The sequence below is a fragment of the Apiospora aurea genome (assembly GCF_038362705.1).
Source record: "Apiospora aurea strain CBS 24483 chromosome Unknown utg000010l_segment0_segment0, whole genome shotgun sequence".
NCBI lineage: Eukaryota > Fungi > Ascomycota > Sordariomycetes > Amphisphaeriales > Apiosporaceae > Apiospora > Apiospora aurea.
Genome location: NW_027117397.1, coordinates 582,649 through 609,314, shown reverse-complemented (window position 1 = coordinate 609,314; position 26,666 = coordinate 582,649). Strand labels below are relative to the sequence as shown.

The window sequence follows — 26,666 nt, the reverse complement described above, 5'->3', positions numbered from 1 at the left end:
CTCCCCCAGCAGCACCAGCAGCACAACCGACCGGGTAAGACCTGTTCCAGTACGGATCAACTTCCACAACAGGACCGCTGATGTCGAGTGTCTTGTAGCCCATCCAGATCACTTGGGGAAACCTGGGGGTGGCAGAGACTGACGCCACAGGCATTCCTGTGTGGCTCAGTCTGCTGGCCACCCTCGGGTTGATAGATTGGTTCGGGAGGTGGTGCCGTCGGTGGCTGCTCGCCACCAAAGTCGGCCGCAAGGTCGCTGGGGCCTTGCGCCTGGTTGATCAGCAACTGATCCAAGCTGCTACTACTCCCGCTGCTCCTGCGCCTGCTGCTGCGACCATGCCGCCCGTCGCACTTTTGGGTGTGGCAGTCGAGGGGGACGCCTGGGTGTCCCTCCTACCCCCGGCCGTCGGCGACACCAGCGAAGCTCGTCCGAGCCGCCGCCGCCCCCTTCGCCGACCTCGCATGGGCCGCAAGCAGCACCGCCACAACCGCGGCAGAAATGGAGGACGACGGTCTGGCTGCGGCCTGCGCCAAGAGGGCGCATGACTATACTGCCGCGGCCGCTGCTATGCCAACACCCCCCGGCCCGGCCCCAACTCCTGCTGCTGCTGGCACCACCACCAACCTGCCCGTCCCCTCTTCAGGTGTGGCGGTCGAGAGGGAAGGCCCTGGAGTACGCTGACGCCGCCATAACACCTGCCGCTACCCCCTAAGTAGCAGATAGTCTTTAAAATATAACAGGAGTTGCCCCACCTATGACCTGCGAATCGTGTCGAAGCATCATATTAGTCCTATGTTGCGGGCAACGTGATCCACGACAAGTGAATACACGTAATTCTTGTATAAACGGCATAATTATTACATTAGATCATTAAAATAATACGGAATAACTGCTAGAACAAAATAGAATAAACACCGAAAGCTAAACACTTTCTTCCTGTGATAATGGAATAGTAGTACTGACCACCAAAGTCAACAGGAGTGGTGAGTGTTTACTAATACATGGGATTTCGGAGGATTGTTTGGTTTACAAACTATGCCCCTCAATCGTGGGAAGGGGATTGGAACATGGATATCAGAGGCACAGGTCTCCTACCCATTGGTCCAAGGGTCAGTTACAGCGCAGTTCAGTGTTTTGGCCGGCTTCGGTATCCAATGTCGGACGGCTGGAGGTTTTCAACAATGACCCAAGTTGGTAGAGCCAGCAAACAATCTGACATTGATGCGTTGGGCGGGACTCGACCGTTGGGTCTCGATGCGAATTCCTAAGCAGCTTCTTTACATGCCGATGAGCCAGCCTTGCAAACATTCGCCGCGAACGTGTCGGCCGTAGGACATACTTAACCTTGGGAATTTCGAAAGATTCTTGCATGAGAATTCCACACTCTGTGAGAAACCACTGCTCGCACACGATAATAGTTAGAGATCATTAATATGAAGGGTTCCATAAAGCTCATGTTATCATGCCACCTTCTCCTAGCACTTGCGACTCCGACTCCGGTTTCCACCTGGAATCCTCCGCTCAAAGATGAAGTAACAAAAAACGCTTGCACATATTTGTAGGTTTATTTTTATCACCCTCCCAGAGCAGTCCCAGAGCAGTCGATTAGGCTGCCAAGCTAGTTGTGTCGATATCGAACGGACTGATCCATGACACTATGCAGTGACCAACCCGAAAACTGCTGCGCTACAGAGGTTTGCATTTGTCCAGACGCATACCTATACAAAGCGAATGCGGAGAATATGAAGCACAATATGAGCGGCTGTGACCCTCCATGGGCAAGAATCGCTCCCATACGGGATGCATGTTGCAATTACACGCCCAAGCAGAAGGATAAGCCGTTAGACAAGGACATGGTTATTGGCAAGCAATAATCTGTTATTGTTTTCCCCGGGCAACAAAGATTACGCACGGCTTTGTTATGTTACATCTTAGTTATATCCAGTAACGTAGATGTTAGTAGGCTGGTCGGAATATTGTATGATACAACTATCTATTAGTCCTCGTAACTATGTCACAATGTGCCGGTGGGCTAGGGATCCTAGATCCCCATATGATAAGCAGAAATCTGACGAAGGCGATATGGAACTACAGCGGAACAGCTTCTACGCACTACCTGGGTTCATCACACAGCAGCATCCAGGAAGCAGGTGCCTGATAGCCGGACAAGATATCCCCGTCTAGGACTTAACTTACAGGGGTAGAGTCGCCCCCCTTTCGGCCTCGAGAAGCTCGGAAGCGTCTGCAGTCATACCATCCGTCATCCGTACATACGGACCCCGCAGGTGGGCCCGTCGTCGGGATATGCATGGTAATTCAGCGCGGCATGGATCCGAGGTGAAAGAAGGAATGCCATGTTTGTTCCCGTATGACTGTTACCTAGAAAGGGGGACGGGGGTTACCCCTGTCGTCGATCTAGGACTCCGAGAGAGAGAGAGAGAGAGAGAGAGAGAGAGAGAATGTCTGTAAAGTGCTGTGGGTGTGGGTGCCCCGCACAAGGTACGACGATGACTGATACAGTGGCGGCAAAGGTAGATGTGCAGATAGATTGGCGAGTGAGAGGTCAGGTAGTACTGTAGCTGGCAGCAGCTGGCTGGTAGCTTGTCGCGGGGGGAGGGGCACGTCGAATGTGGAATGTGATTGCCTAATTGACCAACACTGATTGATTGCTTGACTGGCATGTTTTTCGCGATTGACCAAATTGATGGGCGGCCTGGTCCGGTCCCTACCCTGTCGAGCTGGAACTGTCCCCGGATCTCGGCGAAGGAGCTAGGTTAGGTGCTGTATTAGTGTAAGTGTATAAAATGGCGGAGCCTAGCAAGCTGGCTACGTAGCTGGCAGACGGGCATTCAGCAGGCACCGAGAAAGAGGAAGGGGAAAAAGCAACGTCTAGTGCGGTTGAAGCCTATTGGATCGATTGATGAAAGAAAAACGCCTAGCTACCGAATTGGGGAATGCTCCGAAGGATCGCGGGGTTGACTCCTTTAATGCATTGCGCGCGTTCAAAAATTTGGAGCAGACGGGAGACGAAGAATGTTGGCTGCACATGCCCGTAGCTTGCGATGAGGGGCAGTGGAGGGGCAGCTCTCGCTCTGTCTCGCTTTCTCGCAGGGGTCCCCGTGTGAGTCACGGCGGGCGCAGAAAGGGCCATGGCACTAGCAGTAGGCTCCCGTACGTACCAAGAGATCGTGCCCACTTTGACTTACACGGGAGTTGGTCGCTCGGCCATGCGAAAAACGGCTTGCGTACAGGCAACCAACAGAGATCCCAAATCGGTCCCGTGGATTGCTGGTGAAGAAGGAATGACGTTACAGGTGTGCATTTGCCAATTCCCCAGGACGGACGATTGGTCGTCCGCGAGGGGCAAGGAATGCGAGGACCATGCGAGTCGTTGTGTTCCAACTTGTTGCAATACGGTTCATGAGGTCGCAATGATGAGAAGACAACATATATGACTTGCGCAATGATGTATAAGCTATCTAATGCTGTAGAAGTCTAAAAGGAAAAGTCATCCAAAACGTAAATATCGCGACAATAACCAATAATTCCAATCCAAATCCAAGTGTCGCCGGGCATCCCTAGTACTCAAATCCCCATCCAGAAAACGCCTTTTTGTTTGTAGTTATAATATAATAATTCGCGTGAAACCTTTAGTACTGCCGCCGGTACCGCGTATCATCGTACACCGCGGTAGAATTCCGCCGCTCCATGCGCGCCAGCAGCCGCTCGCGCTGCGCCGCCTCCTCGTGCTGCGCGAGGTCCTCCTGGACGCGCCGCTCCGTGCGCCGGCGGTCGCGCTCCAGCTCGGCCGCGGTCTGGTTGCCGATGCGCACGTGCTTCATCGCGTCGCTGAGCTGGTCGACGGGCGGCCGCACCGAGACGGAGCCGCGGCGGTAGGGCTTCGGCGCCGGCGGCACCGCGGGCCGGCTCGTGATCGCCTCGTTTTGCCGCTCGATCTTGCTCATGACCTGCTGCCGCCGCAGGGCCTCTTTGGTTTTGGCCATCTCGCGCTCGAGCTTGGCGAGGCGCTCGCCCTCCGAGGAGGCGTTGCTGCCGACGGTGCCGGCCCGGCTCGAGGTCTTGGAGGTGCTGCTGTTGCCGCGGTGGTGGCTCGAGCTGCGGCGGTGGGTGTCGCGCGTGTCGCTGCTGATCTCGATGTGGACGCCCGGGCGGTGGGGAGGCGAGGGGTACTCGGCGCGCGAGGGCGAGGTGCCGTAGTAGGTAGGTGGTGTGACTGGCCGGTAGGCGTCCTTGACTACTACGCTCCGCCGCCGTTGGGAGGGCTTGCGGCCGACCTCGACGACGTTGCTGCCGGTAGGGTAGTATGAGCCCGAGCGCCTCTTGTGCGATCCTTCGCTGCCCGAGTAAACGTAGCCGGTGTCGGAAAGAGGTGGTGAGGGCGGGAAGAGGTTGGCGCCCCGCCTCTCGTCTTGGTTGTGGCGGAACTCTTGCGTCTGTCGGCAGGGCCGGTTGTGGTGGGAGTTGGAGCACAGGTTGACCTCCCGCTCCTCGTGGAGCTGGCTGCCCCGCTGGCTGTAGTAGTAGTGTTTCTCGCACATGGTGTCGTTGGGTCGGCTGGAAGGTCGCCGAGCCTGTGGAGGGTTTGGTTGGATAACTACAGGTGCAAGTCGTGACTGGTGACTGCGGCTCTGTGTGTGGTGGTTATGAGCGGGTGCGAGGTGTGTCGAGCTTCTTGGCTCCTGGTACTCCACGGATGTGTGGGTGTCGCGGCTGCGCTTGGTATTGGTTATGGTGTTGTTGATGGTGACTCTAGGTGCTGAAGAAGAAGAAGCCACGGCTATATCGTCAATCGACTGTGTCGGATACGAGAGAATGCTTTTGTTGTTGGATCCCGTGGTTCAGCAGAGGCATGACATCGAGGAAGGAGATGTCGTGGTGGGGTCAAGGTGGGATGGATGGAATTTGTAGCAGGGGGCCTGGAAGGGGAAGTTGGTTGTTGCCTGGCCGAGCTTGGAGAGGATGGTATGCAGTATGGTATGCAGGTAAGTAGTTATATAGTCTGGAGAGGGTGGTAAAGGGAAGATGCTGTTTGTAGTGAATCTAAGACAACATAAAAGAAGATCTCGAGGCGGGCCTGTTGCCTTATATGTGGATAGGCACTGGCTTCGACGGACGCGACCAGTCCTAGAACTTTTTTGTTTCCTGCGATGCAATCGCTAGTACAAAGCGACGTACCCGTCCTGCAGGCCCGCCCTGTCCCAGCTCGTCGTGCAGTGGGGCATGGGTGCTTGGGGTGTAAGCCAGCCAGTCACGCAGTCTGGCTTTGTCGTAGCATGCTGGCCATGATCGCTGCCTGTCTGCCTGCATTGCCAGGGTGCCAGCGCTCTCTCGTAGCTCGTGAGCTACGGCAGCAGCCATGCGCTAGAACCAGTTCGGCCGCCGAAGGGGCTGATGATTGGGATGACACACCGGGAGAGACCAGGGTCTGACTGAAAGGGACAGGCGCGAACAGAGGCTTTGGAGGCCCTGGTAGATGAGCCAATGAGGGAAACTTCAGCTTGGAGGCTTAGCAATCCTCCTGGGGTGCGTGCCTCTCGATGTAGCCGTTTACACCATGCCTCTTTTCTCCTCCCATGCTTCCAAAGCGGGTTGCCTAGGGTCTTGCTGACAAGAGGGAACCAAGCGAAAACCAACGCTCAAGCTGGAGGTCCAGTCTGTTCATCCATCGAGGAATCAATCAATTGACCTGTGACCACAGGACAATCCGACGGTTGGGCATTGCGAAACCGAAGGGATGGTCCCCCAAGAGGCAGCCAGCCCGTGCACACCATTCGGCCTCCCCCGCGATTTCCAGCGCGCGGGTAATTCTAAATGGCACACTGATGGGCGACCGACGGATTGGAACAGGCCCAATTAAGGTGCAAAAATAGAAGTTGACAGATTCTTGTTTCGCGTTTCATCCATTCCCTTGCTGCTGATCATCGCATGTTTCTCCTGAGGAATCAATGCGCGGTAGTTCTGTAGCTCGGTGCCACAGGAACTGAAGGCAAAACCAATGCAAACACCTTAACCTAGAGATGCGATTAATTCTCTCGCCGAATGAATGTTCGAATGCTTGAGTCATCCTTAGCTTCCGCAGCTTCAATTGAGACTGACTACTGCAGTCATTAGGTGCAGTGGTGGGCGGTCATTGGAGATCTGTGACCAAATGTTGCGCATACACCCACCGCCCACTCTTCGCACCAGGCAAGCAAGCAAGCAAATCGGGTCACCGAGGGACTGCTTTACACGTAGTCTGGCCTCTTCAGCAGTGGTCCGAACCAGACTCCCACCCTTCCCGCTGCCGTCGTCTCCAGACGCAGGGGAGAGTTGATCTCGGGTGCGCCAAATGGGTCGCCGGCGTGCGTGCTCTCTCACCTTTGCTCAACAAGCGTATCGTCATAGGTCGTAGGCTAGAAGCTCGAATGCGGCAGTGCAAAGAACAAGAGCTTGTCTCTGGTCTACTTCTCGGAGTGCCCCGCCACGATGCAAAAAACAGCCCGGGCAATAGTACAGTGGATTATCCGTTCAGCTGCAGCTCACTGCCACAAAAGCCAGAGATAACGGCTACAGGATTTTGCTACTATTGCTCCGACTCGACGTATGCGAAACATGTTGATCTCGTCATAGGCGCAGGCCTCGAATCCGCATTGTTTCCACGTAGCAAATGCGAATTCCGACATGTTGTTCCAAGCCCGACTCCCGACTCGCTGAGCAAGTGCTCAGGACCGATTGCAAACAGTTTGATCAGTGGAATTGATGCAGTGGAAAAGTCGCAGTGGGGTTTTTGGCCCACGGTTGCCTGGTTTTGCTGGGACCGCGCTTCTGGGAGTCCAATCCCAGGCGACTGACTGACTCAACGACCACCAGGCCACCCATCCAGTTCCGTTCCCGCGCATCCAGCGTCTGTCTGTCTGTCGGGTCAAAACAAGAGACCAGCCCGTCCCTTCTGAGCTGACCATCCGAACATCCAAGCTGAAGTGGAAAAACCGCCCTCACTCTTGTCCGACTCTGAAACATCTCATTCGCCATTAGCCGCTCTCTCTCTCTCTCCGACCGCTACTTCGGCCATAATGAGTCGACCCTTGCTCGTATTGCCCCGCAGGCCAATGGACTAGACAGGGCTCGCGCCCGCACACATTCCCAACCAAGTCCTACATGACAACCAACCCATTTACCATTGTCCAGTTGCCTGCTACCACCAACGTCACTAGTTGCAGGTTCTAGATTCTCGAGTCCTACAGACACCGCCAACCTCTGGCCGACAACTCACACGCAATCATCATTTCAGTGCTTGTCGAAGACATCGCCGCGTCAGCATCTCGGCAGACCTCATTCTTGCCGTCGCATCTCGTCAAGATTACTGCGTAATCAATGAATGCATGGGTCGTTTGCCTGCTTATCTCCCCTCCCCATGTCGCACTTGATCAACCTGGGTTCCTGACGTTCCTGTGCCTCCTCCGCTGTACGCATGTAGTAACTTGTAGAGCGCCCCAGACAATGGCGCAACCTTGAATCTCACGGCTTGTGCGAAGGGCCCCCAAATACCATGCGGTCAGCACCTTCGTTTTTTCGTCGATACTGCGCCGCCTCCAAAAGCCCGCCTTGGAGGCCGCCCGCGAATCTTTACTACACCGCGTCGTGGATTGAGCGCGAGAACATCGTCTTGCAGATTATCAATGTCGCATACACCCTCCATGGTGTTGTGGCAAAAAAGCATTGCTTGACAATCCATACAGCAAGCCGAGTGGATTCAGCCTTACCTTCCAGCATCTCCACCGCCGCCAAGGCAGATTTTGGGAACGGGACACCAGTTCGTGTGCGACAAACACCCATCCCTGTTATCTCCCTTTCGTTTCCGTCAAAGGTTGCAGATTGCCGGGATTGCTTGCAGCTGGGTGGCAGTGCCAACAACAACAACAACCACCATCCCGCCACCCCGCAATGCCGAGCGTTTTATTGCAGCGGTAATGTCCGACATTGCGGCTGAATGGTCGACAACGACATCATTCTATCTGATCATGCGTCTGCTTGCTGCGCGCTCTTTTTCTCAGCCTGATTCAATGATCGGCACGTCGGCAAGTGAAACGCATTCTCGGTTGGTGCTAAGGTGAATGCGCAACACTTACAGCCTTGCTTCGCGGATCGTGTCGTCATTGTGTAACTGGCGGCACCTCCCGATGTTGCAAGGCTCTTTTGTCAATCAGGGACCGTACGCCTTTCAGAGGCTGGCCACGTCAGTAGGCGAGAATATTGACAATCTCATCGTGATCCCGGGTCCCCAAGCATACAGCATTCGACAGGTCAAGTCAAGAACTCGTTAATTGGCCACCTTTTCAAGTCTTGGTCGCGAGGAGCGGGTTCAACGGATCACGAGCATATTCCTTCACCGACTTCCTAGTTGTCGCCTGTTTGATACTGTGCGGATTGGCCAATGTTCAAGGGCCTCGATAGGCTGTGAGTCCTTGCTATGTTAGATTGCCACCGTCTCTTCAGATCCAGCTCTGACTCCGTGTAATCGCTTACACACCACGTGCCCGTCTGGTCCGCGCAGAGCCTCACTTGTGCAATCACGTAAGATAACAGGCCATCTCACTATGGCGATGGCAAGATCTCCGTGTGATTTTCTGGACCCCCATGCTCTGACGGTGCATGCGCAGCTGTTCCCTCTGTTTCGAATTCGTTCGTGAATCTTCTACCAGCGTTAGTGACTAACAATGTTGTCCCATTGAATCCATTCCCAGCATCTTCGCATATACCGCAAGCGGAAGCAGCGCCAAGGGTACTTCTGGACGATGCTGGGTAATGCACCTTGATTCCTCTGTGATGTACCGCCAAGGTTTCGGTGAGCTGTTCGCGTCTTCCTCTTTTCGCCCCCTTATTTTTCCTACTTGCCAGTGTTCTCCTTTTCTCACCTCAGGTACGCCGGAATGACATCGTCCATTGTCTCAAAGAAGGACACGTGCTCCAGCACCCACCCGAGCCGCCGCATCTTGGACGCCCAGATGCGCAGGTTGGCGCCCTGGCCCTGCGCGATGTGCGTGGCCCAGCTATCCAGCGGCGGAGGCGCCGTGTCCGGGTCGTAGTTGTCGCCGCCGGACAGCACCTGGCGCGCGACTTCGGCGGTGCTGACCGATTTTATCTCGTGACCGCTCCCCCCGATGGCGCCGTGCTTCCCTAACAGTGGGCGATGCCTGTCATCCAGTTCGGCGGTATAGGGTGTCGACGGCGGAGGCGAAGTAGTAGGCATTCTCGCCCCAGACTGGGAAAGGCGGCTCGGTCTTGTTGTTGCTACCGGTAAGTGTGGCGAGTGCATTGTCAACCAAGACCATGTTCATCCGCGCGAAGTCGCGCACGTGGATCATGCCCACGGCGTTCTCGCCTTCGCCGATCACAAAGGCCGAGTGGAAGGCGCGTAGGCACTGGAAGAGCGCTGGCATGGTGATGGGGTATGGTTGTCTGACCGAGAGCTGATGCCTGTTACGCCGGCCGGCAATAGGATGGCCACGTTCACCTTTTTGCCCTTTTCATCTTCTCGTTAAAGAGTGCATGCTCGAGACCTACCTTGTCGGTGACTCGATGCACGGCCGTACCGGGCATCGAGACCAGCTGCTCGCTGTCCTCGATATCATCCCATACCTTCTCCGACTTAGTGCCTCCGGGCTCCCGCAAGTCGCAGTCCAAGTACGCGCTCGAGGTATGGATGAAGTACGGCTTCATGGCACTGCCACCGTTACCTTCGCGGCTTTGCAGGCCCCGGAGGACCGCCTTGAGCATCTCGTCGTGGGTGATGTCCAGGCCCGCGTTGATCACGATATCGACGCCGCGGTACGTCGTCTCGATCAGATTCAGGTTCGCGAAGTCGCCGACTACGGGATGCACTTGCGGGTACTTGGCCGTGACGTTGGCCGCCTTTTCCTGGTCCCGGGCTAGGACTAGGACCGACACGTCGACTGGGTGCGATGACCCGGCCAGGAGATCGAGCATGGCGCCGCCGATGTGGCCTGTGCCGCCCATGCTGGAACTAGTGTCAGGAACCGGTAGCGGAGTGATGCAAGTAGGCATGGTACGACACGAACGAGCGTGCCATGTCCCTCCAGATCGGGCAGTGCTAGAAGATCCGGACAGGGGTCCAAACTTACATGAAGATCGTAGGCATCTTGGCGAAGGGTGGATGTCGACGGAGAGTCCAAGAGCAGAGAGATGGCTCCTGACCCAACAAGGCGACGCAATCAAGACAATGATGGCTTTTCGGCGATGGTAGTATCACCTCGGCTCACCTGCGATGACCGCGACTAGTGGTAGACCTCGCACTCAATTTAAAAATCATTTGTCTGAAAATTGGTTGAAACGGGTCCATCTCTCCGGCCGGCTTCGCCGCCGTACTGCGGCCCCCAAGGTCGGCAGTAAGATGCCCTGCCACCTATCTGCAGCACTCACGAAACGAGAATGGCATGCTCCCGCATCAAGCAAAATGCGATTTTTCTGCATGAGAAAGCAAATTGTGGACCACTGGTTCGTTTTGTGTTGAAATCAGATGCCAACATCATGTCCGAGCTTCCTCACATGCTAGCCCCTGAAGGCTCAATGCACAATCTACGGCGGGGATAAGGGCCCCTGCACTAGGAACTTGAAGCTAATGCAATGATCTATGAGAAACAGATGCATTTACAGTACGGGAATGCGCATGAGGGCATTATCCCGATGCTACCCATCTCGCTGGGCTGGCTTGCTAACTGAAGATCACCAACACCATCTCCTCGGGCTATATCAGATGCTATCCTGCCCCCTACCCGGGCCAGGGTTTCCTCTCACCTGTTGACTTTGCATGTTTTCTTTTTCATATACTCTCCTCTTTACTCTCGCAGCGGGCAATTGGCGTTGATACCAAGACTCTCATATTCAGTGGCAACAGCGATCCCTCCCTCGGGCCTTTTCTTTTTCTTTTTCGATACCCACACTACACACATACCTGTGATACCCTGTGCTTGACGCACACATTCGCTCTTGATCTTTCATTTGTCGCATATATATACTCAGAACGTCACTCATTGATACCCGACACAACAACAACAACTCCTACTCTTTCCACACAACCATGGCCTGGGGCAAGAAGAAAGAAAACGAGGAAGACGACGTCGACCTCGAATCCGGCGAGGTCGCCAAGGGCAAAAAGTCCAAAAAGTCCAAAAAGGGCAAGGGCAAAGGCGCCGAAGCAGAAGACGAGGAAGATGGCGAAGACGGCGGCAAGAAGAGCAGCAAGCACAACCGCCACCGCTCCGCGACCATCACCGCCCTGATGGAGACGCGCCAGCAGGCCTCGGACCAGTACGCTCAGGCCCAGAAGGCGGAGCGGGCGTACCTGGCCAAGAAGCACGCCTCCGAGGCCCGGACCAACTACAGCGAGACCAAGACGCACTTCGCCGAGGCGTTTTCGCACCTCGCGGCGGGCTTTAGGGGTCTGTGGCACGTGCTCCGGACGCTGCCGCACATCATGGCGCACCGGCGCGCGGAAGGCAAGCGCAAGGCGGAGCTGGCGAGGAGGGCGCGCGCGGAGGAGAGGATGCGGAAGTTGGAGGAGCAGTTGGCGCGGGATGCGGAGGGGGCTGCGGGGGAGGACGGAGGGGAGAAGGAGGCGGGGGCGAAGAAGTAGGGGATAGGAGTAGTGCGGAGTGGAGGTAGGCGTGTTAAGGAGTTTGGGCGAAGCAGGGAGGGTCTCTGAGATGGTATACCAGTTGCAATTTCTCTCTGTTTTGTCACATATTGTGCTGTGTATTGTCTGGTGGGGCAAGAAACGAGAACGTCTATCCCACTGGTGCAGGTATCACGGTGGGTTTGGAATGCAGTATTTATTTTCCTACAATCAATAACAGTGTCTCCCGCCACTTACAGGAACAAATCTGCATTGATCGATTTCACGTAGCATCGCGCCCAAGCAATCTTGACTAGCCCATTGATTATGGAACCCTTGACTGACAGGCCATGGAGGTGCATACGGAGGTGCCTGCAAACTCCAAAGCTGCTCACAGCAGACCAGGCCGGCAGTAATATTGCTATGGGTAATGAGCCCCCTCCCCCCTCCAAAATGCGCAGACGGGCCCATTTCGTAGTGTACCTGTTCGGGTTATACCGCAACAGCCTCTAGGTGGTCGTCATCTTCCAGATCACCGGGGACGACGAAGGCAAGCCCCGTGTCCAGCGCCTCGCGGTCCTCGTTCCCTACCAGACGGACCGCGCCCACCGCCTGGCCCAGACCCAGGGGGTCATCGGGTGCATCCTGGAGCAGGGCGACATCGCGCTTGGTTGAGCCCGGCGCTGACTGGGGCGGTCTGCGACACGAGGATCTGCCCGGCCGCGACGGGCATGTGACCGGCCGGGCACGTCGTGTTCGCGCTCGTGTGAGTTCCTCCGCCGCGTTCAGGCGCCGGGTACCGCGACATGCTGATCGCGCCGAACACGGGGGTGCCTGTAGCGGCGGTTCCAGGAGTACTACGACTTCGATACGTGCTGCCAGCCAGCGCATGCTGTCCGCGTGCGCGCAGAAGGCCGCTTAGCAGTCCGAGTGCGAGGACCGACTCGTCATCGGTATCCCTGGCCGTGTGCTGGATGACCCGCTGTCCCACAACGGGAACCTGCAGGTGCCGGTGCGGCCTGAGTCTGATTTGAACCAGCCTGGGGCCGGCGGCTCCGGTCAAGGCCAAGGGTCGGGGAGCGGTACCAACAACAACACTGGAAACATTGGTGACAACAACAACGGTATGGTTGAACCGTTAGATCTGACCGGCCTTACGGAGCTGGAAAACCGGTCGGCATCGGCGGAGGAGGTGAGAGCCCGGCGCAAGGCTCCGGGCGTGTCTGAAAAGGGCTCAAGACGTAGCTAATTGAGGAAACCCATCAGTCACGTGGTGGAAACGATCAGGAAGGTCTCACCGGCTCGCACGGCGAAGACCAAGCCTCAAGGGTCTTGAGCGCCCTGAAACAGCTACCAATGAATTCACCGACATTTAACAACCCCAAGATGCGCAAGTCCTCATCTACTGGTTACGAGGTTTTGGCAAATAGAGACATGTATATATAAACGTTCTGACAGTAGCAGGACAAATTATGATTCGAATTTTATCGCCATAGTTTACATGTGAGTATACGGCAAGGTTTCGTTTTGAACAAGGGGTTTGATTTTGAAGCCTCAAGGCACCTTCTACAATATAAATTGTGAGCTCCATCATGTCCTGACGGCAGTAGCGAGCCCATCCGAGAGGACAATCAAGGCGATCAACCCCTCCCCTGAACCAGGAATCCGTCCCTTCCCCCAACACCCAGAAGATCTGATATAAAAAACAAAAGCCAAAAAAGCCGAGGCCATCCCATCGCTAGTATATATACACAACAGGATTCCAGAATCGAAAAAAGGGTATACACAGTATTTTTTCTCAGCAGTAGTCAATAATCTGACGACTGTCGTTTACACGTAGGAGATCTCGTCGACGTTGAAAGCAGCAGCCTTAGCGGTGTTGTTCTTAGCCGGCGCAGCCGTGGGCGCGGGGGTGGCGGCGGGGGCGGCGGACGCGGTAGTGGTAGCGCCGGCCCCGGCGCCGGAGCCGTTGCCCTTGGCACCGCCGGTGATGAGGGGCAGGACGATGTTGAGGGCGCTGTCGACGATGCCCTGGAAGTTGGAGGCGCCGGGGATGAGCCCCATGACGGTCTTGACGATGTTCTTGATGCCGTCGGTGCCGCCGAGGGCGTTGAGGATGTCCTGGATGACGTCCTGGACCTTGAAGTCGGCGGCCTGGAAGTCGCTGCTCTCGCCGTCGACGGAGGCGACGGAGGGGCTGTTCTGCTTGTCGGCAAGGGCCTGCAGGAGCTCGCTGATCTTGGGGCCGACCTCCTGCAGCTTGGCGAGGCTGTCCTGGGTCTCCTCGGCGCGGCGGGCCAGGGCCAGGTCGGCGCTGTTGTCGACGGCGGCGCGAAGGGGGGCTGGCGGCCGCGACGGCGACGAGGGCGGAGGTGATGATGGTGAAGAACTGCATGTTGACTGATTTGGCGAGAAAGGTGGAGTTTGGTGGGTTGTGGTGTTTTGAGTGATCTAAAAAAGAGTGGGCTAATTTGGCTTAGGAGAGGAGATGAATGTGTTGCAGCTAGTGCGACTGTAAGAGATCAACTCAAAGAATGTGAAAAAAAAAAAGAAGGGAATTGAAGGTTGGATGGTTGGCTGGATGAAGAACAAAAAGCATAAGACTTCATGTCGGGCGAGGCAGATTATATACACAGGACGTTACTATCTGCCGCAGCATTTTCGTTGGGCGTGAGGGAGCAGTATTCCCCAGTTTGCCTCAACTCCAATTTGCGCGAAGGTGCGCAAAGGTCACAAGCGAGGCACCAGTATTGCTCCCGTCCCACCCCGATTGCTGCGGTCAAGGTTGCATCTTCAGTTGTCAAAACAACCACAGCACGCCATAGCTGACAATGCTGGCACATGATTGAGCCTCCGGGTTGCATCGCGGGTGGGCACAGGGAACAGGGGCTCAGGAGCCTTGGGGCTAGGACCTCCCCCCCATGTCACCATAATCGCCCGAGTGGACCCCCGACAGCCTGGCTGCGCTGGCCTGGCAGCTTTGTTAGTGCATGAAACCTACTTATATAGGACCCTCATTCGCCAGATTGGGTGAGGGCTGGAATAACATCCGAACCCTTATACAACTGCCGACAGGGATCGCGGGCCTATCAAGAGGCCAACGGGCCGGCTCCACTGTTGGCAGCGAAACGACGAGGCACTGACAACACTCTCCACTCGGCTCAGCTAGAACGCATGAACCTTGGCGTTTGCGCCCCAGCATGGAACAAAGTTCACTTGCACAATTTAGACTTCACTCAGCCTCGAAACTCCAGCGGGCACTGGCAGGTGCCAAACGGGCTCCTGAGTGGCCAAAAATGGAAATTAAAGAGGCAAATGTTGTTTGGCGGAGGCCTGGGGGGATGCCTCCGTGGCGACAGTATGCACATGGCTGTCAACAACACGATTCTCACTGGCCGGGCAGACCCGGCAGCGATCGGAGTATCACTGTGATGCCAAGATGCGCTCAGGGGTTTTGAAACAGGCCCCGCGGGAGGCACGACTCGCAGATAGACAGTTCCTTAGCCTGACCACATGGGACGTTTCTTTTTCTCTTTTTCCCCTTTGAGTTATCCTATCAATAGATCGCTAGCTGGGGTTGATACGGGGAAGCTGAAGATGATAACGCCATGGTGGCGCGAGCCCAGGACCAAGGCCAACGATGACCGGATTTTCCTTCCTTGCTTCCCTCCCTTCCCCTCCTTCCCCCCTTTTCTCTCTCCCCAGACCTAGGACCCGACCGCGTCCCCGACCGCAGCCACGCCCACCTCGTTGGCGGCGACCGCGGTCTCGGTCTTCTCGGTCTCGCGCCGCCTCCTCTCCCTCTCGAACACGCACGTCGCCACGATCTCCTCGAGCTGCACCATGTTCATGGGCCTGCGGGCGAGTAGGGTGAGACAGCCGTCTCCCTTCGTCTTGCATCCCTCATTCGATCCCTCAAACTTGGCGATCGTCGTGCCCGAGTATGCCCCCCGCCGATGCTTCGAGCTTCAGTCCTCCTTTGCCGCGGCTGCTGCAGCTGAAGAAAGAGGAGGACTCGTTCTGCCAGCGCAGGTGTCCTAGGCCTGTCGTGCTGTCGAAGTCCTTCTTGTACCGTTGGGTGCTGCTGCTACCGGCACCTCCGAGATGCAGCGTCACGTCCATCTTCGACGTGGTGAAGCTGTGGTAGTGCACGGTAGCGAGTTCCGGGCCCGACGCGTCGCCCCGGCGGACTGACATGTGCGGCGGGCTGGACGACGACAGCCATGAGCGGGAGCTGGCGCGGACGACGGCGAAGAGAACTTTCGAGCAGCTTGGGTCCGAGATGATATAGTCCTTACCCTGGGCCGTAAAAAGCAACCTCTGGGGCGGAGGCGGTACGAATCCGGGCGCTTGCGTATAGTTTTGCTGCGGGGCGCCATTCATCATCATCATTGTCGCGGGTGATGGTGGTGGTGCCGCCGCTGGGCGTCCGTTTGTCGGGATTTGCCCGCATGGTGATCCGGGCGCCTGATGATAATCTGGCCGGCGCGCAGGTCGTACCCAGCGCGGATACGGTGGTGCGTCGTATTGTTGTTGCTGTGGCTGCATCGACATGCCGTTGCTTAGTGATGAAGCCGGGTAAGTAGGGGGCGGACCTTGTGCTACTACGCTGTAAGACGTGGTGGACATTGGTCAGGAGCGAGGGGAAATGATTGATGATAATACGCATCATTGATATAGTGGCGGAGAAGACACCAGCGTATATACCGGCTTATTGCCCGTATTCGTGCATTGAGGCAGCCGCAAGTGTTTGATGGATACGGCGTATGGCCGCTGTCGCCGATGAGGCCTGGTAACTGGTCAGCCGCCGATCTCCTTGGCATCCAAGCTCATCTGCCTTTATCAAGCAACTAATTGGCAGTGATCTCAGCTGATACGATTGGCTGGTGCCACGTGCTCTGCTTCACAGCTCCTCTTATGTCACCCACCGGTCTTTCCCCTTGATGGTGCCAACGCTGCCTTTGATATAAACACACTTGCCACAAATGATTGACAGGGCTTTTTGTCTAATCAGGCATCATTTCCAGTAGGATAAGCATCATATCACGGCACTGAACATTCCCCAATTTGTATATGACGGCATAACTCGGTGTTGTCGCCGTCAGGGGGGTAACTTCACTAACAGCCTTGCTTTAAGAACAGAAACATCAACCAGATGATGCCCACTCCCCTATATCGGATATGCTCAACACAGCCATGATATTAAGTTTGCGATGGTGGTGTTTGCCTGCATCCTGCCGTCATAGCTATGGGTCGGAGAGGTTTGCTCTTATTAAGGGGCCGCCGCTCCTTGCTTCGAGCAAACATTCGAGTTCCGGTCAAATCTGGACCTCCACAGATTGTTCATCTTCTTGGACTATGATTGTCCCATTCTTTTACACTTTTTCCTTGTCAGCTTACAGCTTTATACGAGCTAACCACTCGAAAGCCAGCAAGATGCCTGCACTTTCTTCGATCCTATTTTACGTCTTTGGGGCCCTCTTCTGTGCGGTTTCTATGCTCGGGCTCTTCACGGACGCGAGGGAAGGCCAAGTGTATACGAATGAAAGACTCGAAGACAAAGAAGAATATATCGAGAACGGCACGTACCCGCAGGAAACGCGCACCGGACATTTTCTGAAGGCTCCATACTAACATATGCGGCAGGCGGGATTGTCGAGGACATCAAACTGGCACTCGGCGGTTCCAAGCGATTGGTCATGTGGGGGGCGTTGCTGCAATTCGATGCTCTCCTCCATTTGGATTGGAACCATACCGGAGAGCGATCAACCTATGTTACCTTCCGACACTACTATTCACTTAGTATATGACTGAGCAACGCAGCTCGAGTAGTTTTATTATGCACTCTGACTGCGATTCGACTACGACAAAGAATGCAGCAAAGGTCGGCTGGGCTGGTTTTAACGAAGATGCATTCAGGCCCCGGGGCTTCCGTGTCGACAGTTTCCTCTTCTGAGCCTCTGTGCCTGTAGTTGACCCACGATGGCCCTGTCGACCTACCTTAATGAGCGAAAAGGAGGACACCGTTACGGAGACTACCACATCGGCCCGACTGTCGACTCTGGCGCGAGAAGGTCTCATTCATTGCATGGACCTGGTGGCGTTATTTTGTCAATGAAGTTGGGCTCGGGTTCCAATAAATGACATTGCGTGCATGTTGGTTTCAACGCTGGTCAGAAGCCATGATCTTATACGCAATGCAATCGATATTGAGTAGCACACGAGTCTAGCCGAAGAGAAATCAATACTACCCCAGCACAATCTTCTCGGGCTCCCCGCAATTCCGTTCCCAAATATCCTTCGGCACTCGTCCGGCAGCCATCCTGTACATGATTCCGTCTATCGCTCTCACACTTAAGACATTGTAGAACTGATACTGCTCAGGCTGATTGACTGTCTCTGGCGACTCCCCTCCGGCGCCGTCATCTTTGAGTTTGTTGATATCGGATGCCCAGAGCCGTGCAAATGGCCCAACGTCTATCCCTGCGGCTATATCCTGTCGGGTCTTGTCTCGGGACCGTCTTGAGAACGAATTATGCGTATCAAATTCGTATCGCTTTTCCCGCAAGGACCCGTTAATCCACGGATAAGCCCATGAACCCGTGCTGTCTACCGTCTCCTGGTAAGGTAAGTCAGCATGAGCAAAGGGCATGCTACCGGTGGAGATGGCTATCAGTTTCAAACCCGACCGGATCTTAGGTCTAGATTCCCGGTTCATGACCTGCAAGGTCCCTGCCCATCTCCCCTCACTGTCCTCCAGCGTCAGGACGGGACAGAAGTCCCAAAGCTCAATTTGTGCGTATATTCCGGTATCAAAGACAGAGACCGAGCTAAGGCTCCCCGATTCCCATCTCCTTTCAGCGAAGCGAACAAGCGAACTTGGATCGTATGGGACGAGAACACTCCGGACGCGCAGTACGGCTCTTGTCGTTATGCAGGATATCAAGGCACCATTTCCGTTGATCGGTGATTCTACAGGAAATGTAGACCAATCTACCGGCTTCTCTATCGTGTAACTCGGAAACTCCCTCTGCCTGTGGTCGGGATTCACGCCCTTTATCAGGTCGGGTTGCATGCTATCTGGGTCCAAGCGGCATTGCCACCCGATCCAGGACCATGACGGCAAGGGCGCTTGTGGCGCTATATTAGGTGTGAATTTGTTGATCCTTCGACGTCGCGCATGGGTGGCCGGCTGCCACAGAAGGGCCGAGTCGAGAAATAGAGCCGGTAAACCGCAGACGAAGCCGCCTAAGAAACCTTGTCGCGAGAACGCTTCAAGCACGCCGGAGAAGGCGGGGAGCGCGTCTTGGTCGTAGGTAAGATTCCGCATGTTGTATCTGCACACTAGCTCGATGTACAACTTCAAGTCAGGGGTAGGAGAGGGCGTCGCTTCGAGCCGCAACTTGTCCCTGCCCCTCTCCGACATATTACCGACTGCAGGGGCGTACTGGGGTGGTTCGTGTGACTTGCGGTCTTTTCTGTGTGCGATTTCGCTTCCAGTCCTCCCGCCAACCGGCAAGACGTCGGGGCAATGCACTCCGCGGAGGCAGTCCCAGAAATAGACGTCGTCGAGAAACACGAGCGCACGCCTGGAGAGCAGCTGCTCCTGGAACGTCCACCCTCGCGAGGCCCAGTGTGAACACAGGAGCTCGGCATGCAGGCTCGAAGCCGAGGGCTTCCCTTCGCTGATGTACGCGGCATGGCGTTGATCTCGCCCGTAAAGGCCCCTGGCGGACTCGGCCGCGGCGATGATGGTGAAGTGGGCGCCCGAATAGATTTCGTTCATGAGTCCGACACGGCCATCAGTGGTGTCGGCGTGCTGGACTATGCACAGGCAATCGACCCAGAGGTACCGGCACCCCGAGAGTTGCACAAGGTGAATTGCATCCCTGACGACGACCGGCGCCTTGTCCAACACGCCGGTCCGCAGGAAACCCTTGGTGCGGAAGTCGTCGAGATTGCCCTGGAGCAGCATTAGCCGATCGGCGGCGGCGGGCCCCCTGTTTCGTCGGTCCTGGTGGGGGATCTCCACACGTAGCTGAGGGCCACATATCTCGGGACGCTGGCTCCGCAGACGATGCATGCATCCTCGGTGTCAATGACCCAGTCTGGGATATGATGCGGTGGTCTTTCGGCAATGGGGACTACCTGGCACTCGTTGTCATGACGCTCGTTGCAGTCTTCAATCCAGTTTTTCAGATGTGCAACATAGCTCTCGATTGTTGCCTGCTCTTTTTCCATCTTGCATTCAAGTGTTTCATTGAAAGGAAGTCGTCAGGAAGCTTCGCCAAGAAACAGGCTAATTACAAGGTAAACACCCAAATCCAGCGGGGTTTCCAAATACTGCCATTGCCCACCACCTTCCCAAGCTCCTATGAATGCGATGCGCCGCGGCTCACGTCAGCCAGATACCGCTTACATGGAGCGTCCAGTCTTGGTATTCAACCTTTATTCGACGTATCGACTCGGGCAACAGACAGGAACAGTGCCTGCTTGGTTCTATGGCAAGACAGAGAAGCTGGCATTCAAACGTAGGGCTCGGACAAGAAGCGTCCTCGCTTGATCCAAGGTATTGTCCCGTTGTATGGGTCCATGATAGATGCGAAATGTGTGCACTCGCCCATGACTTCTTGGGACTGTAGCCATCGCTTAAGAGCCGGCCTCCCAATCGCCTTCTCTGCAATAGATCGCCCAACTGGCCCATCAGTATACGTGGCCTCGCCCTGGTCCGGCGAGCCGCGACTCGACGATTGGACCTTCCGGACATGGCGGTCCCATTTCTGGGTCACGCTGTCGAGCCGATCGCTTGACTCTTCTAGCCAGCCTTCGAGTTTCAGCATGGCCCTGTTAAGATCTTGATGATCCGGTGTACCCTTCTCCCCGGAGTCATTGACAGGCTGTGGGATGACGTCGTGGTTTGTCTGCACTAGGAACTCGGACGAAGAGCGGACCCGTCCGGAACGAAGGTCCTTCTCGACCACACACACTTCCTTGCCGTCGCACAGGGTGAGATAGCATGGCGCCATCTTGGCAGGAAGCAGGCGAGCTACCGTCTTGGCCAAGACAAAGTCCTCAGTCCAAGTGTCGGAAGCAGGGATCGCGCCAGGCATAATGACCGATCGCAAGGTGGACGAAAGTGACTTTCGCCGGCCCAAGAGGACCATGAGCTGATGCCATCTAAGTGAATATGTGGAGCAATTCCGATTAGGCCTGAAGTTCATGGCGATGGAAAGGCCCTTTCTGCAGCGGGAGAGAGTCAGCCAATGAGCGTGCGAGGATCCAGGGTGAAACCAACCGGACGCCGGTGAGAACCCCCACATAGCCGGCATAAGTAATGGAGCGCGCCAGGACTGCCGTCGGCTCTGGTGATGCCGAGTCGACGAACTCGAGCTCCACGAGGACGTCTCGCAGGCCCGGCATGCCCCAGTCCAGCGTGCGAAAGTGCATCAGCCGCGTCCCGGGCGGACTGGTTTTGGGATTCGACGTGACGGGCACCGCGCCCGATGTGCAGCCGAGCATGCAGTCCAGCAAGGTGTTGAAGGCGACCAGCAGATACATGTCCACGCCCGTCACTTCGGATATGCCCCGAAGCTCCTGGGTCTCGTCGTCATCGTGGAGGGCAGTGAGACAGTGCTTGGCGGCCTTCTTTGCCAATTTGCGCAGGTAGGGGTGAGGGATGGCGTTTGCCACGATCGCATCAAATAAGGGGGTTAAGGAACCGATGAGTGGGGCAAAGTCTTTGGCGATTTCGAGATACCGCAGCTTCGGCGCGGCGGCCAGGTCGATGGTGTAGACGGCTATTTCGCTGTTGGCCCGCGTGCGTTGCGCCATTTGGGAGTCGATTGAGATGCGGGAAAAGCGAGGAAAGTCTTCATGACATGTTGGACAGCTGAAGAGTAAGACGGTCAAGGTCTTTGATTAGGACCCCAAGGCCCCCATAGCCTTGAGCTATCGGATTGTGCAACCAGGTTGATTCAAGCCTGGTTATATGACATTGAGCTACAAAAGGAGTTTAGGCAGCAGTGGCTCACGGCGCACCTTTTGGTTCAGCGCTGGGAAACCAAGGAAAGCCAGTGCATGCATGTCATGTCAGCCCTGCCATCTAGAGATTGGCAAGGAAGGACCTTGGGAGTTGCTACCCTTGTGACTTACGGAATTCGTGGAAGACTTTACCCCGCTACGACAGGGTCCGATTCCAGGGCTACCTACCACTGATCCACCCCCGTTCAATTGATGTTGTTCTTCGCAGTGTTCGATTCCCTGCATGTCCCTCAAGGTCCATTTCGCCTTGAAATGCTCTCCTGTCATGTGCCTCTTCAATGCCCTCGAGGCTCTAGGATGCATTAGAATAGAGCGACACGGGTCTCGCTGGCGATTGATGGTCCGATTCACCAAGTACGGTGGCGCTCCAGCCAACGGGAGATAAAGAACGACGGATGCGACCGGTCAGCAAGCGGATAGCGGTTTCTTAGATGCGAACACCGTCGTCAGGCTGGTGTCTTTTATTCTCGGCCCGCTGATGCAGTCAATTAAGCTGTTCGCCTGCTCGGGCATCTTGTACACCAAGTTGTTGGCGAGCTGCTACCTGGCCAGCTTCGTCTGCGACGAGCTCGCACTGAACGCCATCTGGTTTTCGACGGTTGAAAGAGACAATCATCACCATGCACCACCCAGCAGCCTCGTGGCCTCTGTACTCTCCATGCTCGAACAACACCCGTGAAGGCAAGAAGGCGAGCCCGCCGCCGTTACTACGGGTGGTCCACCAAGAACGGAGTCGCCTATTTTGCTGCCTCTTCCCGCTCAAATAGCTGCGGACCTTAGTATCACAGCCATATCGTGGTTCATGTGCAGCTTATTCTTCATACTGTTGTTTGCAGAGCCTAACCTGATTTCCTGGATCCGCGTCATCTGCGTACTGTTCCTGGCACCCGTTTCTGCTATCATCATCGCGGTCAAGAGGCTTCGGCGCGATGGCTTTACCCTGCGTGTCGCCAAAGACCCGGCATTATTCTGGATATTCGTTACGGTCTGGGCCATATTCGGCGTAGACCTTGAGAAGGGCCGACGAATTGTGTCGATGGAATCAACATCTAGGCGTCTATACGCTGCTGGCACGCCATTTTTGTCATGGTATGCTCAGAGCGTGGGCACCGGCATTATCGCGGTTGGCATTGGTACGGCCGGACTCCGATACGTAGACGCGTGGGCCGCTTCCAACCTCAGCCCGCCGCCGACGGAGCTGGCGTCGCAAAAGTTGTTTCCCACTTTCCTATTTGCTTTCCCGTTCGACATGGTACGTTGGATCACGGGCTACAAGATATGGAGCCCTGCCGGTCCGGAACCATTCAGGGTTTGGGGTATGTTGTTCCCCAGGCTATGGTGTTTGGTACACTTCCTCACCACGCTACTGTTGTACTACTCGATATTTGATTCCAGCAAGACTGTCAAGCCAGGATGGACTGAGCTATTGGCGTAGCTTAAAAGCAGCAACAGTATATTGATACTGAACGCAACGGAAACAACTAGTCTCAAATTGATGAACCGAAAGCAAAGGGGTACATCCAAACACCCTAGGTGCCTTATCCCACACATCAAACCTACCGACCAAGCAAGGGGATCTCCTCCAACCCAACCTGCCGCCCCATCAGCCCGTAATGCTCCAGCCTTCGATGCTTCTCAAAGTTAAACACGCGGTCCCGGGGCCGCCGACACAGCGCCAGGTCGATGGTCGCCACCACCAGCTCGTCCGCGTCCGCCGTCTTGGCCTCGGCCACGACGCGGCCCAGCGGGTCGACGATCATGCTGCCGCCGATCAGCCCCTGCCCGTTCTCGTCGCCGCACTTGGCCACGTGCAGGCCCCAGAGGCCGTTCTGATAGCTGCCGGCCTGGCACGAGAGCCGGTGGTGGAACTCGGCGAGGGATTGCTGCTCGGCGGGGGTGCCGGGGTATTGCGGGGCCCAGGCGGTGGTGTTGTAGCCTTCGATTACGAGCTCGGCTCCCTGAGGGACACGCTTAGGTAAGTACTACATGCGTGCGTTGGGGCAGGTTGACCTGATCACTACTGACCTGTAGTCCATATGGCCGCCAGGCCTCGGGCCATCGTCTGTCGTTGCAGACCAGCATGCCCAAGCTGGGATCACCTTTCCCAACGGTGCTTTTCGGATCTGTGTCCGAGCCGACATCATCCGCCTTCAGTGCACCTTCGACCAGTCCCGGTGCTCGAAAGGCTTGAAACCCTAGGTCTCCAGGGGTAAAGTAGCGTTTCTCCAGCTGCTGGAAAGCCTTAGGATCATCCAAGGGCTCCTTGGTCCCGGGGAGATGCACCTTCCGGTACTTGGCGATACCCTTCTTAGCCGCCACGGAGTAGTAGATCGTCGTGTTGTAGTCCGTCGTCGTCGCCATCTCCCCATCCTCGCCCGTCGTCCAGCGCTCCGCGAAGCCCAGGTAGAAGTCTATCCCCAGCGCGTTGGCCTTGTCGACCAGCGGCTTCGCGTGCGGCGTCGAGAGGACGGCGTACGGGTCCGCGGGCGACGCGGGCTCGAAGTACTGCGCGATCTGCTCGGGATCCGTCATGTACTGCGTCGGGAAGAAGGTGGTCAGGGCCAGTTCCGGGAACGCGAGGAGGCGCACGCCGGCTTCGGCGGCTTGGTCCATGAGCGCCAGCATGCGGTCGAGGATCTGGGTCCGGGAGTCGGTGAGCTGATTGCCGCCCATTTGGGCGGCTGCTACGGTGATAAGCCTTGGTGCATCCATCTCGACCGGCCGTCACAGTATAACAAAAACGAGGAAGTTCCTGAGACAATTGCCAGGCCACAGTCGATGAAGTATGATGTCTTCCCCGTTGCGGTTATCAGTCAATGAGGGCTCTCCACTTTGACGGGATCGGATGAAGGAGCCGAAACCATGCGGATATAGAGATAAAGATTATGCGGGGAACCTCGGGGGTCTCCGATGACGCCCGCATCAGGTACTCTAGCTCCTTGCCGCACCCTTCTTCTCTTTCGATCAGCTAGCAACTTTTTGGTTCTTCAGGATTTTATGAGAATGAACTTCAAAATGGACCCTGAGGAAGAGTCAAGTAAACCGGATTTGGACCTTATCATCCGAAATGGGCGCATCGTGAGCGAGGAACTACCCTGTGCGACCTTGAGACCATCTAACATAGACAGGTGACTGCATCCGAAGTCCTCACACTTGGTGCCGAGTTGGGAGTCAAGGATGGGAAGATCCATTGTATCGGGCAAAGCCTAAAGGCAGGCCCCGAGACGGAGGTGGTTGATGCACAAGGTGCGTACATCACACCAGGGTCAGCCATTTCCCCCGTTTCCCTCAGATCTGTATAGCATGCACTCACATGTCGTACAGAGGAGTGGACTCGCATGTCCACATCCAGCAAGACAACTCGCCGACCGGCGATACGTGGGAAACAGGCAGCAGATCAGCCATCGCCGGTGGCAACACGACTGTCATCGCCTTCGCCACCCAGAAGCGTCAGGAGGAGAGTATCTGGCCGGCGCTGGAGGCGTACCACGGAAAGGCTACAGGGAACTCGTACTGCGACTACGGGTTCCATCTCATCTTGACCAACCCCAACGAGACTGTACTGGAAGAGGAACTGCCTCGGTTGGTGGACGAGGAAGGGATCTCAAGTATCAAGCTGTATATGACATGTGAACAAACCCGTCTCCCTTCTTGTGCTCGTTGGTCATACGATAGAGGCTAACAGTCCGTCACTTAACAGACGAGCCGATGAAACTGGGCGACGGTGATCTCTTCAACGTCATGATGAAGGCGCGCAGCCTAGGCATCACGACCATGATCCACGCCGAGAACAGCGACATGATCGAGCAGATCACTAAGTATGTGGCATCCTCTAGCGCTGATAATAGCCCAAACCCGAGTCAGACATGGGCTAATCATGACTTTTTGCTTAAAGGCGACTCGCAAAACAAGGCAACACCGCAACCTTCTTCCACAGCATCGCCCGCCCCCAACTCGCCGAGTCCGAAGCCACGTACCGCGCCATCAGCCTAGCCGAGGTGACAGACGCGCCCCTCCTGCTCGTCCACATGTCCGCGCCCGAGGCCGTCCGCCACGTGCGCGAGGCGCAGGCCCGGCTCCTGCCCATCCACGCCGAGACGTGCCCGCACTATTTGTACCTGCTGAGCGACCGGCTGCGGTCCGGCCCCGACGACTTCGCTGGGGCCAAGAGCATCTGCGCGCCGCCGCTGCGGCACGACGCGCGGGACCTCGAGGCGATTTGGATGGGCCTGGCGGCGGGGACGTTTACGGTGGTTTCGTCGGATCATGCGCCGGCTACGTTTGATCATCCTTGTGGGAAGATGAAAGGCTTGCAAAGAACTGAAGAAACAAGCGAAATGGGTGGCGCGAACGGGGACAAGGGTCAACCCGTGCGAGGCGATTTCCGGAACGTGCCCAACGGTCTACCCGGTGTAGAGACCAGGTTACCTCTCCTCTATGATCGCACTTTCGATCCCTCACGCCCAGGCGGTGGTGCTGAGGATGACAAAATGCGGATCCCTTTGACGCGGTTCGTCGAGGTGACGTCCACCAACCCAGCGAAGCTGTACGGGCTGGGCGGGCGAAAAGGCAGTCTCCTACCCGGTCACGATGCCGACATCGTCATCTGGTACCCTGAAGAGCCACCACTGGTTGCCGTGTCCGAGGCAGACGGGCCTCTCAGTTCTGGTGGTTCAGGTCACCCGAAAGACAAGAAGAAGATTACCATCACGAACAGTATGCTGCACCACCGCATCGACTACACCCCGTTCGAAGGAATCGAGGTCCGGAACTGGCCGCGATGGGTGTTCTTGCGAGGACGGCGGGTGTGGGATCGAGACGGTGGTGGAGTCGTTGGGGAGAAAGTGGATGGTGTGTTTTTGAAGAGAGAGAAGTCGACGAAACTCACTGGCCAGATGGGGAGGACGGGGGTGGGCATGATGAAAGGAGAGCAGGCTTATTGGACTTGATGATAGAGGTGGTGACTTCTTGCATGTGGCTGGTGTGCTAGTGC

At 56.1% G+C, this 26,666-nt stretch overlaps 13 protein-coding genes across 13 annotated transcripts; 4 read left to right on the top strand and 9 right to left on the bottom strand.

Annotated features, from left to right (window-relative positions):
* Positions 1–335: 335 nt before the first annotated feature.
* On the top strand, positions 336–681 carry PG986_014210 (uncharacterized protein; the record flags this gene model as incomplete). The annotated part of the gene is made up of 2 exons (XM_066850432.1): positions 336–357; positions 419–681. 2 exons carry the CDS (start codon positions 336–338, stop codon positions 679–681), a joined length of 285 nt encoding a protein of 94 aa, XP_066692670.1.
* Positions 682–3,650: 2,969 nt separating this feature from the next.
* PG986_014209 (uncharacterized protein) lies at positions 3,651–4,559 on the bottom strand (the record flags this gene model as incomplete). Its single annotated transcript, XM_066850431.1, has 1 exon — positions 3,651–4,559. One exon carries the CDS (start codon positions 4,557–4,559, stop codon positions 3,651–3,653), a length of 909 nt encoding a protein of 302 aa, XP_066692669.1.
* Positions 4,560–8,911: 4,352 nt separating this feature from the next.
* On the bottom strand, positions 8,912–10,159 carry PG986_014208 (NAD dependent epimerase/dehydratase family protein; the record flags this gene model as incomplete). Its single annotated transcript, XM_066850430.1, has 4 exons — positions 8,912–9,172; positions 9,228–9,470; positions 9,565–10,018; positions 10,143–10,159. The coding sequence occupies 4 exons, from the start codon at positions 10,157–10,159 to the stop codon at positions 8,912–8,914; spliced, it is 975 nt and encodes a 324-aa protein (XP_066692668.1).
* A 939-nt stretch (positions 10,160–11,098) lies between these two features.
* PG986_014207 (uncharacterized protein) lies at positions 11,099–11,653 on the top strand (the record flags this gene model as incomplete). The annotated part of the gene is made up of 1 exon (XM_066850429.1): positions 11,099–11,653. One exon carries the CDS (start codon positions 11,099–11,101, stop codon positions 11,651–11,653), a length of 555 nt encoding a protein of 184 aa, XP_066692667.1.
* Positions 11,654–12,124: 471 nt separating this feature from the next.
* Positions 12,125–12,440, bottom strand: PG986_014206 (uncharacterized protein; the record flags this gene model as incomplete). The annotated part of the gene is given in 2 exon segments (XM_066850428.1): positions 12,125–12,319; positions 12,339–12,440. 2 exon segments carry the CDS (start codon positions 12,438–12,440, stop codon positions 12,125–12,127), a joined length of 297 nt encoding a protein of 98 aa, XP_066692666.1.
* Positions 12,441–13,462: 1,022 nt separating this feature from the next.
* Positions 13,463–14,496, bottom strand: PG986_014205 (uncharacterized protein; the record flags this gene model as incomplete). The annotated part of the gene is made up of 2 exons (XM_066850427.1): positions 13,463–14,083; positions 14,398–14,496. The coding sequence occupies 2 exons, from the start codon at positions 14,494–14,496 to the stop codon at positions 13,463–13,465; spliced, it is 720 nt and encodes a 239-aa protein (XP_066692665.1).
* A 1,051-nt stretch (positions 14,497–15,547) lies between these two features.
* On the bottom strand, positions 15,548–16,186 carry PG986_014204 (uncharacterized protein; the record flags this gene model as incomplete). Its single annotated transcript, XM_066850426.1, has 1 exon — positions 15,548–16,186. The coding sequence occupies one exon, from the start codon at positions 16,184–16,186 to the stop codon at positions 15,548–15,550; it is 639 nt and encodes a 212-aa protein (XP_066692664.1).
* Positions 16,187–17,879: 1,693 nt separating this feature from the next.
* PG986_014203 (uncharacterized protein) lies at positions 17,880–19,873 on the bottom strand (the record flags this gene model as incomplete). Its single annotated transcript, XM_066850425.1, has 2 exons — positions 17,880–19,595; positions 19,667–19,873. 2 exons carry the CDS (start codon positions 19,871–19,873, stop codon positions 17,880–17,882), a joined length of 1,923 nt encoding a protein of 640 aa, XP_066692663.1.
* Positions 19,874–20,157: 284 nt separating this feature from the next.
* Positions 20,158–20,742, bottom strand: PG986_014202 (Acid ceramidase 1; the record flags this gene model as incomplete). Its single annotated transcript, XM_066850424.1, has 1 exon — positions 20,158–20,742. The coding sequence occupies one exon, from the start codon at positions 20,740–20,742 to the stop codon at positions 20,158–20,160; it is 585 nt and encodes a 194-aa protein (XP_066692662.1).
* Positions 20,743–20,836: 94 nt separating this feature from the next.
* Positions 20,837–21,463, bottom strand: PG986_014201 (uncharacterized protein; the record flags this gene model as incomplete). Its single annotated transcript, XM_066850423.1, has 1 exon — positions 20,837–21,463. One exon carries the CDS (start codon positions 21,461–21,463, stop codon positions 20,837–20,839), a length of 627 nt encoding a protein of 208 aa, XP_066692661.1.
* Positions 21,464–22,293: 830 nt separating this feature from the next.
* On the top strand, positions 22,294–23,108 carry PG986_014200 (uncharacterized protein; the record flags this gene model as incomplete). The annotated part of the gene is made up of 2 exons (XM_066850422.1): positions 22,294–22,313; positions 22,355–23,108. 2 exons carry the CDS (start codon positions 22,294–22,296, stop codon positions 23,106–23,108), a joined length of 774 nt encoding a protein of 257 aa, XP_066692660.1.
* A 121-nt stretch (positions 23,109–23,229) lies between these two features.
* On the bottom strand, positions 23,230–24,385 carry PG986_014199 (Carbon-nitrogen hydrolase; the record flags this gene model as incomplete). The annotated part of the gene is made up of 2 exons (XM_066850421.1): positions 23,230–23,631; positions 23,699–24,385. The coding sequence occupies 2 exons, from the start codon at positions 24,383–24,385 to the stop codon at positions 23,230–23,232; spliced, it is 1,089 nt and encodes a 362-aa protein (XP_066692659.1).
* Positions 24,386–24,688: 303 nt separating this feature from the next.
* On the top strand, positions 24,689–26,622 carry PG986_014198 (uncharacterized protein; the record flags this gene model as incomplete). The annotated part of the gene is made up of 5 exons (XM_066850420.1): positions 24,689–24,751; positions 24,802–24,938; positions 24,998–25,302; positions 25,359–25,491; positions 25,569–26,622. 5 exons carry the CDS (start codon positions 24,689–24,691, stop codon positions 26,620–26,622), a joined length of 1,692 nt encoding a protein of 563 aa, XP_066692658.1.
* Between the last annotated feature and the right edge of the window lie 44 nt (positions 26,623–26,666).